The following is a 17,375-nucleotide window of genomic DNA, read 5'->3' on the forward strand; positions in this document are numbered from 1 at the left end:
TCGTCGTCGGTCGACTGTTGTGATGGATTGCTGAGGGGACGGCAAATAGTTACTTAGTGGGGCTTGCAGTGATGCAGCAGTCAGCAGTCAGCAGTTGTATTTTGAGGAAGTAAATTCCTCTCCCAGCGCTTCCAGCTTTTGGTGCGCAAGAGCGCGTTCATGCCGCTGATCTGCCGCGCAGCTTGCATTTTGGCGACGCATGCGCACTGGCGCACCAGTTATGTGCACCCCTGCCCATAGGGCTGCTGGCCCACTTCGACTTGTTCAAACCCGGCTGTATTGTATGTTTGGGAGAATGAGGGATCGAAGGACGCCCCTTTTATAGCACCCCAGGGCGGGCGCAGGCATCGAAAAATTCAGTCATTGGCTACTTTAGGTAGCGGGGTAAACCAATAGGAGCAGAGCTCCCCTATGGGGCTCCGCTCCACTCATAGAACTGGAGTCTATCTCCATAACTATCGTTATAATTCCAAACTAAAATTCTCCATGATCACAATAGCATGCTGAACACACTGAATAGTAAGAACAGTAAGAAGTAGTAGTCTCTGCTGTTCAACGCTGTTGTGAGATTTAAAAATGGCGGTTAGAGGTGTACTGTGAAAACATACGATGACGATGTTGTGACGATCCATTGACCAATCAACGGTGTGCAGCGTCACACGCAGCCTGGCAAAAAGGTACCGGCTCGCAAAAAGGTTCCTGCCCGCGAAGGGTAGCTAAAGAAGCGTGCCGTACCGTGCCGTGCTGATCCAGGCCGACAAATGGAAAAGCGCCAAAGAAGCAGGCCAGCCTGGGTCGACCCGGGTCAGCCCTGTAGTGGAAAAGCACCATTAGTGTTCGTTCAATAGGTGTTTGATCGACATTGATGTTTCACTTTTGAAGACCCCTCCCCCATCAGTCCTCCAGAACCTGGACATTTCATTCAGTGTTGATATTGCAAAGCATTGTTGAACTGAAACCATAATTATATCAAAATATATGTTGTGTTTTGTATGGAATGTGTCCCCCTGATTAGAAAGGAAAGGTACCTGTGTCTGGGGCTCACCATTTTTCTCAGGCTAGCCAACGATGTGGGCTTTGTCAAAGCCAGATTAATAAATGTCCAATTTGTAGAATTATTTATGAATCTTTTGTAATTGTAATTTTGTAATAATAAAAAGAAACTGTTAATGCCTTGTCCCTTCATGTGGCTTGTGGTATTCATTGGATGTAATTGCATCTGTGGTCCTGATAAGCCCGACAATGTCAGACCGGCGACAGCCAACCATGAACTGGAACCAAATATCAACCAATTACGAAATTCAACATCGGTAATTTAACCTTAATATCCTGTCATCAGACAGTGAAATGTATTTTTGTTTTAGTGAATATGCAGTGTTGGCCGTGTGCCAGGCGGTGTTGTCATAGTCATGTGAGTTCGGGGCGGAAGTTCGACTGAATCCAACATGGCCGCGCCGAGCTGAGGACAGAAACACAACTGCAGCTGCGAAACCTACGTTGTCTAGCTTTTATCCGGTCAGTCTCGAGAAAACGATCAGACATGTTGACATTAATGCCATAAAGATCAGGGGCGACGTGACAGCGACATACTAGGATCCAGGGTCATATAAGAAGCCCGTGAAGTCGCATCAAACCCGACCCGTCCTCCTGCGGTGACCGACCAGCAGGTAAACAACAACACGCAGGGTCGCTGCCAGATCATCTAGGAGGGGTAACGACATCAGCATAGACACCTAACCAGATCATCTAGGAGGGGCAACTACATCAACATGGACACCTAACCAGATCATCTAGGAGGGGAATAGACACCTAACCAGATCATCTAGGAGGGGTAACGACATCAGCTTAGACACCTAACCAGATCATCTAGGAGGGGAATAGACACCTAACCAGATCATCTAGGAGGGGAATAGACACCTAACCAGATCATCTAGGAGGGGAATAGACACCTAACCAGATCACCTAGAAGGGGAATAGACACCTAACCAGGTCATCTAGGAGGGGAATAGACACCTAACCAGGTCATCTAGGAGGGGTAACGACATCAGCATAGACACCTAACCAGATCACCTAGGAGGGGAATAGACACCTAACCAGATCATCTAGGAGGGGAATAGACACCTAACCAGATCATCTAGGAGGGGAATAGACACCTAACCAGATCATCTAGGAGGGGAATAGACACCTAACCAGATCATCTAGGAGGGGAATAGACACCTAACCAGGTCATCTAGGAGGGGAATAGACACCTAACCAGGTCATCTAGGAGGGGAATAGACACCTAACCAGATCATCTAGGAGGGGAATAGACACCTAACCAGATCATCTAGGAGGGGAATAGACACCTAACCAGATCATCTAGGAGGGGAATAGACACCTAACCAGATCACCTAGGAGGGAACTACATCAGCATAGACACCTAACCGACATATCTTTAGGTCTGACTGGCTAGGTTACATATGTGCGTAGTACAATTATTTTTATGTGTGAAATAGCTACCTACTCTAGCTAGATAGTTCAACATGACAACTAAATAAAATCCGAGCAGGAGCACCATTGGCTTTACAGTAGATATAGTATAATATGATAAACTGGCAAAAATGTGGGGTTTCATGGTAGATATAGCTAGCTAGCTAGCTAGCATGAAGCATGAATCACCAACATTAGCTTGAACAGATCATTGATTGGCACATGAATCATTGATTGATACAACATTAGATAACAAGTTAGCTGGATACCCCACAATGTTAGCTATCTCTCAGCCGTGCAAAATGGACTTAAAACTGGGGTCATATGAGTGCAGCCAATGCTGTTATCTAGCAGGAACCAACAACCAGGCGAAATAATCTATTTTATGAAAGAAGAGTGCATTATTGCGCCATGACACACACACACACACACACACACACACACACATCTAATGCAATTTCTTAATTATTTAATGCAGTGGTCACCAACCTTTTTAAGCCCAAGATCCCTGACCTCAGCCTTGGTGAAGGCAAGATCTAGCCTACCTATTGAAGCGTTGAGAGAAAAGACAGCCAAGATTGTACTTCAAACTTAATGCCTTTTATTTGCCTGTATTTTAATTACATGCAATGCTTTGGTCCAACATTAACATTGATGCGATTGAACTCCGTTGCCAGTTTGTCCAGATGAGCACAGTACTGCTCAGGGTGAAAAGCATCATTGTCACCCAAGGCCTGTGCCATTGTCTCCAGGTTGGGCAAGTGTGTCAGCCTCCCATTCTTTAGGTGTCTGGTCCAAACACCCAGCTTGGCCTTGAACCCGTTCACTGCGCTTATCATGTCGGGAAGGTGTTGGTCTTTTCCCTGAAGCTCGTAGTTGAGTGCTTTCAGTTTCGCGGTTATGTCTGTCAGAACCCCCAGGTCCAGTAGCCACACATCGTCTGACAGTTCCTTGTGCTCCTCGTTCCTTGTCGACAGGAACGTCTTGATCTCGGGCAGCGTGTCGACAAATCGCTGCAGCACTTTGCCGCGACTCAACCACCGCACATCAGCATGGAGAAGCAGGTCTCTGTATGCAGCGTCGAGCTCGTCCAATAAAGCTTTGAATAAGTGTTGCTTTCGCTCAAATCGAGTTTACTAGTTTCACCACCAGTGTCATTACATGAGAAAAGTCCAAGACCTTCCCAGCCAAAGCCTGCTGATGGATCACACAGTGATAATTCACAAAGGAGGGAAAATCAGGGTAAGAGTGAGGAAGTCCTCCTTTGTTGTAGAACACCATTTTGAAAAACCATTTTGACAAACACAACAAGCTGAGCTGTGTCCATTACATCCATGGATTCATCGAACTGTAGTGAGACATATTCAGTGTGCCATGTCCTTTAACACTTGTCTGTCCACATCCTCTGACAGTGACTCGACCCGCCTTGTCACTGTTGCAGGGCCCAGAGGTACACCACGTAGTGCAGTTTTGATTTCTTCTTTGTTTTTAAAGTCAGAAGGTAGCCAAAAGGTGGCTTACACAAAATGATGCTTCACTAGCAGCCTTATTTCGAGAAGCAGGTTTGGTGAAAAGCGATTGCTGGACCTTCAACCCTGATTTCAGCTCATGAACTTTCCTTGCATGGATTGTGCTCTTTGGCGGGTAGCTGTCTTTGAATTTCTGGTGGTTGGTGTTTTGGTGCGAGAGATTTCCTCTTTTAGGCAGTGCTTGTGTTTGGTTGCACAACATACATACACACTTGTCTTTCACCAAGGTAAAGAGAAATTCTTCTTCCCATTCTGGATGGAAATAGTATGTTTTCGCTTTCTTGCGTGGAACCTCCGCCATGCTAACTACCTCGCGTCACCAACTGTGACATAGATTTGTGACAACTGTTGTGTCATAGATTTTTTTGCGAGTCACGTACCAGTACTATTCTCTTATCTGATTGGTCACTTTCATGCAGCATCTGCAACACAACAGTTGGCTCAAGAGAGGGAGAGAGGCACGTGCAAAACGTAGGCTATTTATGTATTTTTTAGGCTAATTTTCTATAATTTTTGGGACAGGGAAAGTTAGACAAAGATCTACAGGCAAAGTCTCAAAGATCTTGGTGACCACTAATTTAAGGGGATGGGGCCCCCCATGGGCAGAAGATTGAGAACCCCTAGTCTAAAGAGACACAAAGCTATCTATAACCATCCCCTACGACCTATATTGTAACTGTGGTGTGGTGTTTATAATAATAATAATAATAATAGATTTCATTTAAAGGCGCCTTCCTCAAACTCAAGGACACAGCACATGGGGGGGGGTGGGAAAAGAGAAGCAGGACAATATGCAGAAAAAACAGGAGGATGTCCTCCTCTGTAGTCAGCACAAACAGCCCAGACAGTCAGACAGTCAGGTCAAGTGTGTCTGGCCTGTTTGTGTCTGTGTGTGAAGGTGATATTTAACAAGGCCATGATAAAGTAAGTCACTGATAAAGTAAGTCACTGATAAAGTAAGTCACTGGGGAAATCTTAGGCTTACATAGCCAGAGTTTGTTGATGTCATTTGTTACTTTGAGTCCTACACACAGATGCACACACACACTCTGTATATAGTCACATGACTGTGGTTTCCTTCACTTATATCACGAGCCTGGACCCTTTTATACTTCCCCTACTCCCCCCCCCCCCCCCCCACACACACACACTCTTTTGCACTCACCTCCTTCACCCACATGATTGCTGCTTCCAAGTGCCCATGTCTTTACTGTGAGTACAGCTGTACCATAGTACTGTCCTACAGTACCACATTGGCGGTTTTTTTCTCCCTCTCAAATGTCGTCCTGTTTTTTTCTTTTAGCGGCGATGCCACTGGCCGACCCCACCGCTGACACCACGCCCTTTCTCTCGGACGACAGCGAGGTGGAGGGTCAGGATGACCCGGGGGAGGGGCCCGTCCGGCGGGGGGATGAGGAGGAGGAGCCAGCCAGCGGAGTGTCCAATCGGAGAGCGGTGATGACCGTCGCTGTCCTGTGTTTCATCAATCTCCTCAACTACATGGACAGGTTTACCGTGGCAGGTACGGCCGCACTCTCCCTTTTAACTTTTACATTGACATTTCTACCACTTAGCAGACCCTTTTTATCCAAAGCAAAATACAATTACAGATTACTGGGACAGTGTTTCGCCCACCCCCTGGTGGTAGGAGGCCGCCGGCATAACATATGACAGTGAGCGTGCAAATGAAGTAGACCAGTGACAACCAGGCATCTGTTAAACAATAATAATTTATTGTTTACAATACACGGTACAGAGACGAGACACAACACAGACCCCAACCCCCTGATCTATGCAGCGACCACTAAAGGAAAAGCCCCAGAAAACTAAATCTACCTATAAAAGAAAACAACCCCAGAACTAACCCCCTAGCCTAACCCCCATAGCCGGTGCCGTAGCACCTAACAAAAATACAATGGTTAGTGTCGCCGCACTAGCTGATGTTACTAATACAATGGGTGATCTACGTGTGGTGTAGGACACAGATGTATACCTGCAGGTATCTTACTAAGTGCCCTACCTCTCGAACTCTGTAACCGGCTAAAAGAAAATGAAAGAGAACAACAAAAAGGTTAACAAAAAGGCATCAAACTAAAACTATAACCAGCAACATAAATTACATACCAAAAATATTGAGAGCTGCCACCTCTCCTGAAGAACAGAACAAACTAACTTATATAGACTAAGGTGTGGTGAACTGATTGGATAATTGACTGATGATCCCAGCTGCCAGGCATCTCACTGATTACTCCAGCAGGAGGGACACACTGAAACAGAAGAATTAAGACAAAACAACAGCACACCACAGGTCCAACAGAAAAGACCCCACCACCCGTAACAGACAGTCTCCCTGGAGTAACTTAGGGCTAAGTGCCTTACTCAAGGGCACACTAGTGGTGGTGTTCCCCAGGTGGGATTTGAACTCATGACCTTCTGATCACCAGTCCAACTCATTATCGACTAGGCCCCCAACTACCCCTTTAACACTTTTACACTTCCTAAAAGGGTTCCTTCAACTTGATGTCATAACGTTAGGTAGAAGTTGCAGGATAGCTCAGTGAAGCTTGGTGCTGTGAGTGGTGCAATATGAGGTTTAGATCACCTACCTGTGCCTCAGCCCACACTGCACTGGAGAAAAAAAGATAACATTCCTTGCAAATGATAATAATAAGTGCGCATTTTGTCCTCCTTTCTTTTCCTTCTTTTGGAGGAGATTACATTGAGGGATCTCTGATATTATGAATTAAATAAAAAATAAATTTAAAAAAGCCTGGCTTTGAATGGTTGTGGGTCTATATCAGAATAAAGTCAATTTTAGAGGTGTAACAGTGAAGGTCACAATTGCGATTGGAAGGCCTCCACTTCTAGTCTATTTAGATGATGTTAAAAGCAGTGTGAATTCGTCACGAGGGACTCTGTATAACCTAATAAGGTCTGTATAACCTCTGTATAACCTAACGTCACAGTTATAGCCTACTGACTCTGTATAACCTCTCTTTGTCTCACCCAGGTGTTCTTCCTGATATTGAAAAGTACTTTGCCATCAGTGACAGCAAGTCAGGCTTGCTCCAAACCGGTGAGTGAAAAGCACTTGTCATGCAGACACATTAAACTTTGGGACGTTTAGCAGATGCTTTTATCCAAAGCGACTTACCAGGGGCCCGTTGCAGAAAGATAGACCCAGTCTTAGACTTAGATCTCACTTTAAGTCAGTCTTGCTATAGACTCTAAAAAATGCATAAAGCTCACCTATGAGTGACTAAAGTAAGACTGACTTAGATAGCCTGTCACACAATGCATTCTAGGTAAAATAAGACACTTGACAGAAGAAAAAAAAACATAGTGGCCAAAACAGCTACACCTAGCGGCGGAAGATATGTAGTAGGGTCCAAAACCAAAATTCCGTGACCACTCTCTGGCTAACATGTTTTGATGATTTATTTGACTTCTAGGGACCTTTTATGAAAATGTTTGCCTCCAGGTCCCTCCCAAAAATCCCGTTTTTTTTTGCCAGAGGGCCAAATCCAAAATACCTGTAACCTTTAAGGCAGGTGAATAGGGTAAACAAATGAACTAATAGCTATCACTATGAAACTTCCCCAGTTAATCACTTACATTAAGACAATTATTTTTGGTATTACAAGTTTTCTGAAATTGTATGTTTAAATATGCAAATTAGGTGTTACCTAATTAAATATGCGGTAATTTGCATAACGTTCAAGAACTTAAATCTGAACATTGGATAAAGCCAGGTTAAAAATTCTTGTTTCATCTTGTTGACATATTAGAGTCAAAGGCTTGATTAATTTGTTTGTTAAATTGGATGCCCGTTAGTTGCCACCAGGGTATCAACTATTATGAACGTATAACAAGAGACGTAATTATACTTCAAAATAAGCTCTTTAATAGCTGTAACTTGAATAGTTATAACAGAGGAATTGAACCACTTTATACATATGTGATCCCTCTGAATCAGAACATTCTGCCTCACTAGATTCTGAATCCTCCTCTCCCTCCTCCTCATCTCCCTCCTCACTCTCATCTTCCTCCTTGTCTTCAGCTGGCCCTGGTGCAGGTAGATTCATTGGGAGAGCAGGTTGTGTGTGGCGGACAGGACGACAGTGACCACCCACCAGCTCCCAGCCATGTCCGAGGGGCGAGGGGTGGTGCTTCAGGGAGGGGTGGCGCACTAGATATGCCAAGTAGTTGGCACGGAGACAGTGTTGGCGTTCTGCACCGTGAGAGTTGCCGTCTTGCCACAGGGCTCTTAGCCACCTTGTCATACACCGACAATTTCCTTGTTCCATAGAAGCCTGAGTTGGCATCACAGCCTGTAATACAATGTAGCTGCACAATACAGTCTGCCATCTCCTCAGTCACTAGGCCACGGCATACAATTATCGCCTGCTTTCTCTTGATATAGAGCATACCTGGCAACTGCTGTAAGATGGCCGCTGCTGCGACATAGGCATCGGTGTCGGCTGCATCTATGACAACAGGGCCACTGTAGCCTGACTCACGCAGAACTGCATAAGCAGAGAAGAGGATGGTGTCAGCCTCAGACTGGTCAAAGATGTAGTTCTGCATTGGTTGTTGTGTTGACAAGTTGGTGCGATGAGAGCCAACAGAGTAAACAATATCTGCATCTACAGTCTGTGCAAGGTCGGTCAGGTAGCTGCATATTAGTTGTTGCAGTCGCACCTTGTTGCTGACGCTACACAGCAGCGTTTTGAACACTCTGGCAGAGGGGAAGGGGTCGCCCAATTTCATGTAGGTGTTGGGGACATGTGCCTTACCCTGTACCCGCAGGTCTCGCTCGTCATCTTTCGTTGAGTATGCTCCATCGTACGGGTCATTCACACAGATGATACGGTCAGCATCACCATGGCGGGCAAGGATGATGGATTGTGGACGTCGTCCGACCACTTGTATGGGGTGTCATCTTGTGTCATCTTGTGTCTGTCGATCTTCTGCTGATCCTCCAAATCATGCCCATGTCGACGAGAGCGATGTAAGGTCCTTTCAGAACTACAGATTGGAGAGAGAGCTTCTGGATGAGCTTGCTCTTCTGCGTCTTCCTGTATGTGCCATTGGAGTTGAATAAGGCTGTCTCCTCGACAACACAGTGTTCCAACAACTCTGGAAGTTAACTGACCTCAACCAGGTCGATCACTGCCTTGAGAGCATCCTGCTCCATCTCAGCAGAACCTTGGGTTCCTCCCCGGGTTTCTTTGTGCATGGCCCCTTGGCAAATGTCAAGCGTTTGCTCAATGGGACGGATGCATGGAGGGAGGTATTCTTACTGAACACTCTGTCTCGTAAAATGCTGGTCAACTTCTCCTCTCCTGCAGCACGGGCTGAGTTGAAGTCAGCAATGAGCTCATCAGAGGCAGGCATGGCTGACTGTAGGGTGCGGAGGGTGGGTGAGGCCGGGTCGAACGGGAAGGAGTCAAACTCATGCATGCATGCGACCAGGTCCTGCACACACTGCTCATCCTCTCGCATCCATGGCCACATTGCATGTGCTTCTTCTTGGCTTCTTTTCGGTTGGCCAGCGCGTTGTGAGCCGCCCGGATCTGGGTCACATTGTTCATATTTCTGGAGTGCACTAGCAGCTGCTTCTCATTCTAGAGGATGGAGAGCCAGCCAGACTTCTTTTTGCTGCCCTTGTTCATTGTACACTCATGTCCCAGGCCATGTAGTACTAGGGGTTGCCTGTGATAGACTGAGTGAAATCAGTCCGAAGGAAGGCGACCTGATCAGCAAGGAGAGCTAGTCAGCATTGCCCAGAAGTCAGGCAGCGACCTCCCATACCTATTGTTATCGTACGCTACCATTATTAATTATTAATCAAGCCTTTGACTCTAATATGTCAACAAGATGAAACAAGAATTGTTAACCTGGCTTTATCCAATGTTCAGATTTAAGTTCTTGAATGTTATGGAAATTACCGCATATTTAATTAGGTAACGCCTCATTTGCATATTTAAACATACAATTTCAGAAAACTTGTAATACAAAAAATAATTGTCTTAATGTAAGTGATTAACTGGGGAAGTTTCATAGTGATAGCTATTAGTTAATTTACCCTATTCACATAGTAGCCAACGGACCCACAGGTGGATCCGAAGTGATATAAAGAGCTTACCTCGATCAATTCTCTTCATCGATATCAACATTTTTTCACAACTTTGCATGCTATACGATGCCACCATTTTTTTCCCGAGACGGTAAACACGGCCTAAGTCACATCCAGTTTTCTCCAACTGGAGAATGTGTCATGTCCGGTTTCAACGCCGAATTTCCATACCATTGGTCGGCCAACCCCAAACCCCCCCCCCCAAAAAAAAATATATATGATACATGAGAAAGGTCAAAGATGGTGCCAAAATATCTCCAAATGGCCTAAACATATAGGTGTCCGCCTAAACATACCTGTACTAAAACAGGTACAAAGTTGCATTTGCTCACATTACTAGCATCGACTTTGGCACAAGTACTAATAAGACCCTGGAGTACTGATTCCTAGATGATTTGGGCTTGGTTATCAGGTTTCCAAGGTGATATTCACTGTAAAAGCTGTTGTTTTTTTAGGCGGAGACTGAATTTGAGATGTTTTATAATGTTCTAGCTCTATTTACTCTGACACAGTAACATAGATTTTGATTCTGACACTTCTACAGCCACCCCACAGGTGTTAGCTTTCATTTGATAACAAGATCATTATGAAGGCCCTTGTGATTGTGGAGATATTTTATATTCACTGTGGGCATGTCATTTCGAGCAGAAAACCAGAAAAATGAGGTGGATAAGATCTGGTTAAAGGTTACAGGTATTTTGGATTTGGCCCTCTGGCAAAAAAAACCCGGGATTTTTGGGAGGGACCTGGAGGCTAAATTTTTCATAAAAGGTCCCTAGAAGTCAAATAAATCATCAAAACATGTTAGCCAGAGAGTGGTCACGGAATGTTGGTTTTGGACCCTACTAATGAGAGATGAACTCCATTTTCTTCTGCTGAAAAAGTATGTGTATTGGAGGACTATAATGTGGAGAAAAGTATACTGCTATTCCCATAGCAACACAGCTCTTAAGTCAAGCTTAGCCAGGGGGGAAGGTGGCTAACTTTCTAACCTCAAAATAAGTCAGTCTTAATTTTTATGTAACAGGCATAATCTTAATTAGACTGGTCTAACCTGAGAATATAAGACTAGTCTAAGGCTTAGACCAGTCTTAATCTATCTTTATGCAACCGGCCCCAGGAACTTAGTACCAGGAAGTGCTATTCATGATTTTGATGTGTGTGTGTGTGTGTGTGTGTGTGTGTGTGTGTGTGTGTGTGTGTGTGTGTGTGTGTGTGTGTGTGTGTGTGTGTGTGTGTGGACAGTGTTCATCTGCAGCTACATGTTCCTGGCTCCGTTGTTTGGTTACCTGGGCGACAGGTACAACAGGAAGGTGATCATGAGCGTGGGCATCGGCTTCTGGTCCGTGGTGACGCTGGCCAGCTCCTACACACCCAGAGACGTGAGTAATCTCTCTCACTCTCTCTTCTCCTTAGAGCTGCACCCCGCCTCTGGAACTCTCTCCCTCAACCACTCAGAGACTCCCCTCACTCTCCACTTTAAAATCCCACCTCAAAACCTACCTGTTCCTCCATGCATACAACCTCCCCTACCTCCTAACCCTGCCACCCCCCTCCCCCCCTGGACATTGCTGTGTTAATTGCTCCCTGTGCCTGTTCGTTAACTCTGTGTTTTATGTGCTCACGTTATCTGTTGCTTGTTGTTTCTGTGTTTTCTGTTTTTCCCATATTGTCAGTGTCTTTGAGCCCCGGAAAATTTTCAATGTCAAATTAATTTATTATAGCATGTTCAACACTCAGTGTTTCCTCTATACATTATGCATTGATTCGTGGCGGGCCGCCACAAAATTTCTCCGCCACTAATTGATTCAGTTATTATGACCGGAGAACAGAAAAAAAGCAGATTGAAGCTAGATTTAGGCCGCTTCCAGACCTACATTTCGTTACGATTTAGGGTGTAGTAAGTTACAATATGTTACAATGTTGCAATTAACCTCGTCGCTTGTGTTCGCACTGCAATCGAGACTGAATCGCTCTCAACAGGAGATTGCAAAAAAAAATTTTTTTAAAAATCTATTGCCTCTAAAAAGGCGACGCGCTTGCAAAACAGTTTTGTGATTGGTCCGAATTTCATGGGACATTTGGATTTCAGGAAATCACTCTCCTCTCTCTCTCTTCGCCCGGCGCCGGTCCCTTTAATCCCATACGTATCCTAATCGAAAATGCAACATCATCAGCGACGACTGTGGGTTATTGCATTTACTGCTGTTCTCTGGTTCATGTTCTTATACCAGTGCTCAGTATAGAGTATTTTAGATGAACATTCGTAAAGATGTTCATGGTCAACTAAATCAGGCTATTTTGTGAAACAAATAATGTTCCCGCTAATGGGTTAACCAAGCAGCCTCGCACCTAATGCTAGCATGAACTATTCATAGCAATATGCGCGGGGGGAAAAATAATCTATTGCCTCTAAAATCACCACGAACACAACGGCGGAGGTACGGGTAAACAGAGATCATGTCGGTGTCATCAAAGGTAAGAGTTGTTTTTCTTTAACTCAGCTGATAGCATTACCTTGCTGTTGGTTGTTTACCGAATGCTCCATCTGACTGTCACACTGTGATTTTACTTGTGTAAACAGTAACGTTAGCCGGTTTTGTGCGTGTACTCTCATGTAGGCCTACTTCGTATTGATGAGCTGATGATCTTTCATTGTGTGTGTGTATGTATGTATGTATGTGACTGTCAGTCACAAGTTTATATTCTACGGATGTTGTTCAGTGCTGTATGCGCGTTCCCGGTTCCATGTGTAGCCTACTCTACTCTTGTGTACTTCATATTCGATGAGCTGATGATCTTTCTGTGTGTGTGTGTGTCATGCGCGTTCCGCATGTTCTGCTGCAGCTGTAGGATATGTTGGTATTTGATCACCTTCTATATAAAATCACCTGCTCGGCTTTAATGACTTAACCGCTATTTAAAAAAAAAAATGTTGCCACCCTCTAGTTTTTGGTGAAATTCCGTCTTTGTTTTGAGTGCACGTTTTATTTCGCGGCGTGCATAAACTTGTGGCACTGCCACATGTGCCATAAATGTATATGGTGCACTATAATTAATTACCCAGAAAATAACTTATGAAAGGGGTTATTGAATTGAAATGTCCTCAAAGTTGTATATGGTGTGGGTAAATGAAAAAGAAACTTGTAATGTGTGGTGAAAGGTCATTTGTTTCTGTCTATGTTCAATGCTATGTCCATTGGCAATGTACGGGTTAATCGGGGAAAGACGCGACTTTTGGAGGCACCTGTCCACTATAAGGGAGGGGTCAAGGAGGAAGCAAGAAGGGTTGTTTTGAGAGAAATGTTTGGAGAGGAGGAGAGACGAGCGCGCCAGTTTTAATATTGCAGCGGCTTAAGTTACCAGACGGACGGACTAAAGTTTGAACCGTTGATCCGGGGAAAAGAAGTTAGTTTATTACACGGAGATCACCGAGACTCTTTCATCACCATCGTATGTGGATTACCTGGTCATCACCAGTGTTGACCAACCCTATTCTATTCTACGCTCATCGCTGTTCCACCTCTCCCCCAAGGAACGGGTGAGAGCGATCTATTTTGTTTTTCTTTTGGGTTTTATGCAATTGCCTTTTTGGGGGGGGTTTAATTAAGACTGATCAGTCTTGTTGCGCTGTGCGCTTTTTCCGTCCTGCGTTGGATTATATGACTTTGATTCAGCCTGGAACCCTGTGGACGGGCCTAATAGGCTAGGGTTGTTGAGACTCGTTTTTTTGGATCCAGCTATAGTTCGCATTGCGGACAAACGGGACTGGTTAGGGTTGTTATTTGTGTTGTATATCTTTGTTGTGAAACTTCATGTGATTTGGAAATACAGTTTATTGAATGATTCAAGCCATTGTTTTTAGAGATGCTCCGATCAGGGTTTTTGGTGCCGATCACCGATCACCGATCACTGGAATCAGTGATCTGCCGATCCGATATCACCGATCACCGATCACAGCGTCGAAAATGGCAATTGAAGCATTCTATTTATTGTGTAGCATTATTTATGTTTTTAATTATTCTTAACACCATTGACATTGTATATTAAGTATTCAAATGAAATTAGGAGATGAGAAAGTATCATGAATTGACAACCATCTGTTTTATTGAATTCACAACCACCTGTAGCTTACTTCAGGAAAAACAAATAAAATGTGAAAATAAAAATCATATTACCGTATTTTCCGCCCTATAAGGCGCACTTAAAAGTCCCAAAAAAAAAAAAAAACGACAGTGCGCCTTATAACCCGGTGCGCCTTATATATGGATCAAAATGTAAAAATTACATGACCAATATTTTTTTTTTAATAATAATACAATGTTTCAGTACGACTGGTAAACTACAAAGCCGCACCGCTTGCAGCATTACGGTAATCAGTAAACGACGGCCGCCATCTTGGAATCTCCGCGAATGCTATGCTTGTGGTGGGTTAACATAATTCACCCCCGGAACTAATAGTTGGGAGTATTGTTCCGTACGGAGGGTTAAGTGGGTGGTACTGAGTTTTAGTTCCTGTTTTAAGTGTGTGATAACAACTGGTTCATGTCTGTCAATAAACGTCTAGCTGTGACATTTAATACGCCGCCTCCGACTCCCGTCTCTCGGCACTACATGCTATTGTTATTCTATCATGTGCTCTGAATGGATGCCGTACTCACCCAACTGTTCAATTCGGACACTCACACCGCTTGCAGCATTACGGTAATCAGTAAACACCGGTGTTGTGCTTACTCACAGTCCCACACCACAAGAGTAAAGAAGACTAAACAGAGTTTCCGAGGGAACAAAGTGAGATTCTTGGTGCTTTCAACTTGAAGTTTTAAAGTACCCACTCGATATAATAAACAACAGTTTAACGATCACTAAACACTTATCATTTGTGTATTGGATTCATTATTCTCGTTTGCCGGAGGCTACCGGTAAGGGAGGGTTGATTTGTAAACATACTTTCGTTTTAGCTCGTGTTCAAAAGCAAGAACTGTGTGTTCATCTAGTTATGTGTAGTTATGTGTTTTTAGCATGTCGATGTTCTCCCAGTATGTTGTCATGTTATTAAAATACAGTTTAGACCTTCGTAGCGATGTGTTTTGTTAGCTGTTAGCCGCTAGCAGCGTTTGTTGTGGTTTGGTCAGAACACGCCTGTCGTGTTCAATCTTTCTCTGATTTGAATGTATGACACATCATTTGAAAGCTTACAATCTGCAGTTTAAGCATGTGTAAAAACTGAAAAAGTACGTTGCACATTTCACCAGGAGCTGTCACATATTGGTTGTTGGTTATAATTGTATAGCCTATTGGTTGTTTTCTGGTGTTGTTTTGCTCTGTTTGTAGTCTACTTGATGTATTTTTATCAGCTGTTAAATCACCACAGCGGTTAATCCACTAATAGAGATAATAGCAGATTGAAAATGCTTGTAGCTAACTACTCTATATCTCGTGGTTGCAGCTATTGCGAATTGCTATTCACGCGAGTCAGCTGTGAATCACCGCAGGTCCTTGACGCTTGTTGCAAAAATGGATGACGAACGGCTGATACTTGAGGTGGAAAAATATATATTTTTGACAGTGGAGCAGGTAGAACGTTGATGGTGACAACGCTCAGGTGGAGCTTGGACAACGGGAAGTTGACACAACACCGATGGAGAGGTGACGCAACGCAGTAGGTGGAGCTTGGGCGTAACGCAACCCCAGTCAAACGTTTGACTGCAGTATCTATTCTATGCGCCTTATAAGCCGGTGCGCCTTATAAGCCGGTGCGCCTTGTATATGAAAAAATTTCTAAAATAGGCCATTCATTGAAGGTGCGCCTTATACTCCGGTGCGCCTTATAGGGCGGAAAATACGGTAAATAAAATGTACACTGTCACATCAAATGTGCAACATTCCACTCGAATGAGAGGAACTAGGGGCTCTTAGAGAACTTGGAGCTTATACTGTAGCTTTCCTGAGGAACAATAAACATACCCAAACTAAACTGCAACATAAACAGGCTATAGCCAAATATAACATACTGTTTCAAGTCAGTCAGTTTCAAGTCATATTTAGGAGGAGATAAGACAGCAAGTCAGCAATAATCAATAAAACAAAAAAACAAAACATTGCACCTAAGGAGATTTCAGACTCAAACCTTACTTCTGATTAAGCAGCATCACTGGCAGATTAGCCTTGAGAAATACAAGCATCTCAGCGTTTTTGGCACTCAGCCTGTTCCTCTTATCATCTAAAATATGTCCTGCTATGCTGAAAAGTCGCTCGCTATCTACACTTGTGCAAGGTGCACAGAGGAAGACCTAAAACTCGCGCGCTAATAGTTGTTGCTATGGGCCTTAGCCTAGCTTAGTGACTTCCTGCTCGCGGGGTCACATGACGTCACTGAACACTACCTACACTACGCTCGTGAAGTCGCGCTGGAACTCTGACCAGCACTCGTGGAACGCCTCTCGTCCAATCAAAGCACTCGGTCCCTTTATGACGTCGAGCCCAGTGTGCGCTTCAGCGCTCTCGGAGCGAATCGACGAACGCAGCAAATGCCGTATGATATTCGTGGTATTGAAAGACCTTGCATGCGTTCCTCCGCGAGGTATTTCTTTTGAGCAGACATTACAAACTGCATATTTGTTGTCTCTTTCCGACACTGTGTAATATTGCCAGACTGGCGACGCCATTTCTCTATGTAAACTGATCGGCCGTGTTTGATCGGCCGTTTTGAGAACTCCGATCAAAACCGATCAAGGGCATATCGCCGATCAGATCGGAGCATCTCTAATTGTTTTCATGTCAGATCATTTCCTTACTTTAGCAGAGGGAAGTTAACTCTATCCATAAAAGAATCCGAGTTTGCTATAGCACAAGATTTGTTCACTACAGGTCTGATTGTTATAAACTGACCACCCCACCACTAATGTGAAAAATCCTAGAGGAAACACTGAACACTCTCTATTTCCTTCCCTCTCTCCACCTCTGTCTTCCATCTCCCATCCGCCTTCCTCACCCAAGTATTTCTGGCTGCTGCTGCTGACTCGGGGGCTGGTGGGGGTAGGCGAGGCCAGCTACTCCACCATCGCCCCCACCATCATCGCTGACCTGTACGTCCAGGAGAAGAGGACGCGCATGCTCTCCGTCTTCTACTTTGCCATCCCGGTGGGCAGGTGAGAACATGACCACACACACACACAAAAGGATAGAAAAAAAGAACACACACACACAACGACACCTCTGGACCTGACTTTATTTCA

General features: G+C 44.4%; 1 protein-coding gene across 1 annotated transcript in view; it reads left to right on the plus strand.

The window, feature by feature from the left end:
- Positions 1-1,454: 1,454 nt before the first annotated feature.
- Positions 1,455-17,375, plus strand: part of spns1 (SPNS lysolipid transporter 1, lysophospholipid) — a 29,906-nt gene continuing 13,985 nt past the window's right edge. Inside the window, exons 1-5 of the mRNA XM_080524750.1 lie at positions 1,455-1,667; positions 5,302-5,520; positions 7,009-7,074; positions 11,383-11,519; positions 17,137-17,288. Of these exons, the coding sequence (XP_080380876.1) occupies positions 5,307-5,520; positions 7,009-7,074; positions 11,383-11,519; positions 17,137-17,288 (569 nt within the window). The 5' untranslated portion in view covers positions 1,455-1,667; positions 5,302-5,306. The remainder of the gene's footprint in view (positions 1,668-5,301; positions 5,521-7,008; positions 7,075-11,382; positions 11,520-17,136; positions 17,289-17,375) is intronic.

Source organism: Nansenia antarctica (assembly GCF_963989245.1).
Source record: "Nansenia antarctica genome assembly, chromosome: 2".
Lineage (NCBI taxonomy): Eukaryota > Metazoa > Chordata > Actinopteri > Argentiniformes > Microstomatidae > Nansenia > Nansenia antarctica.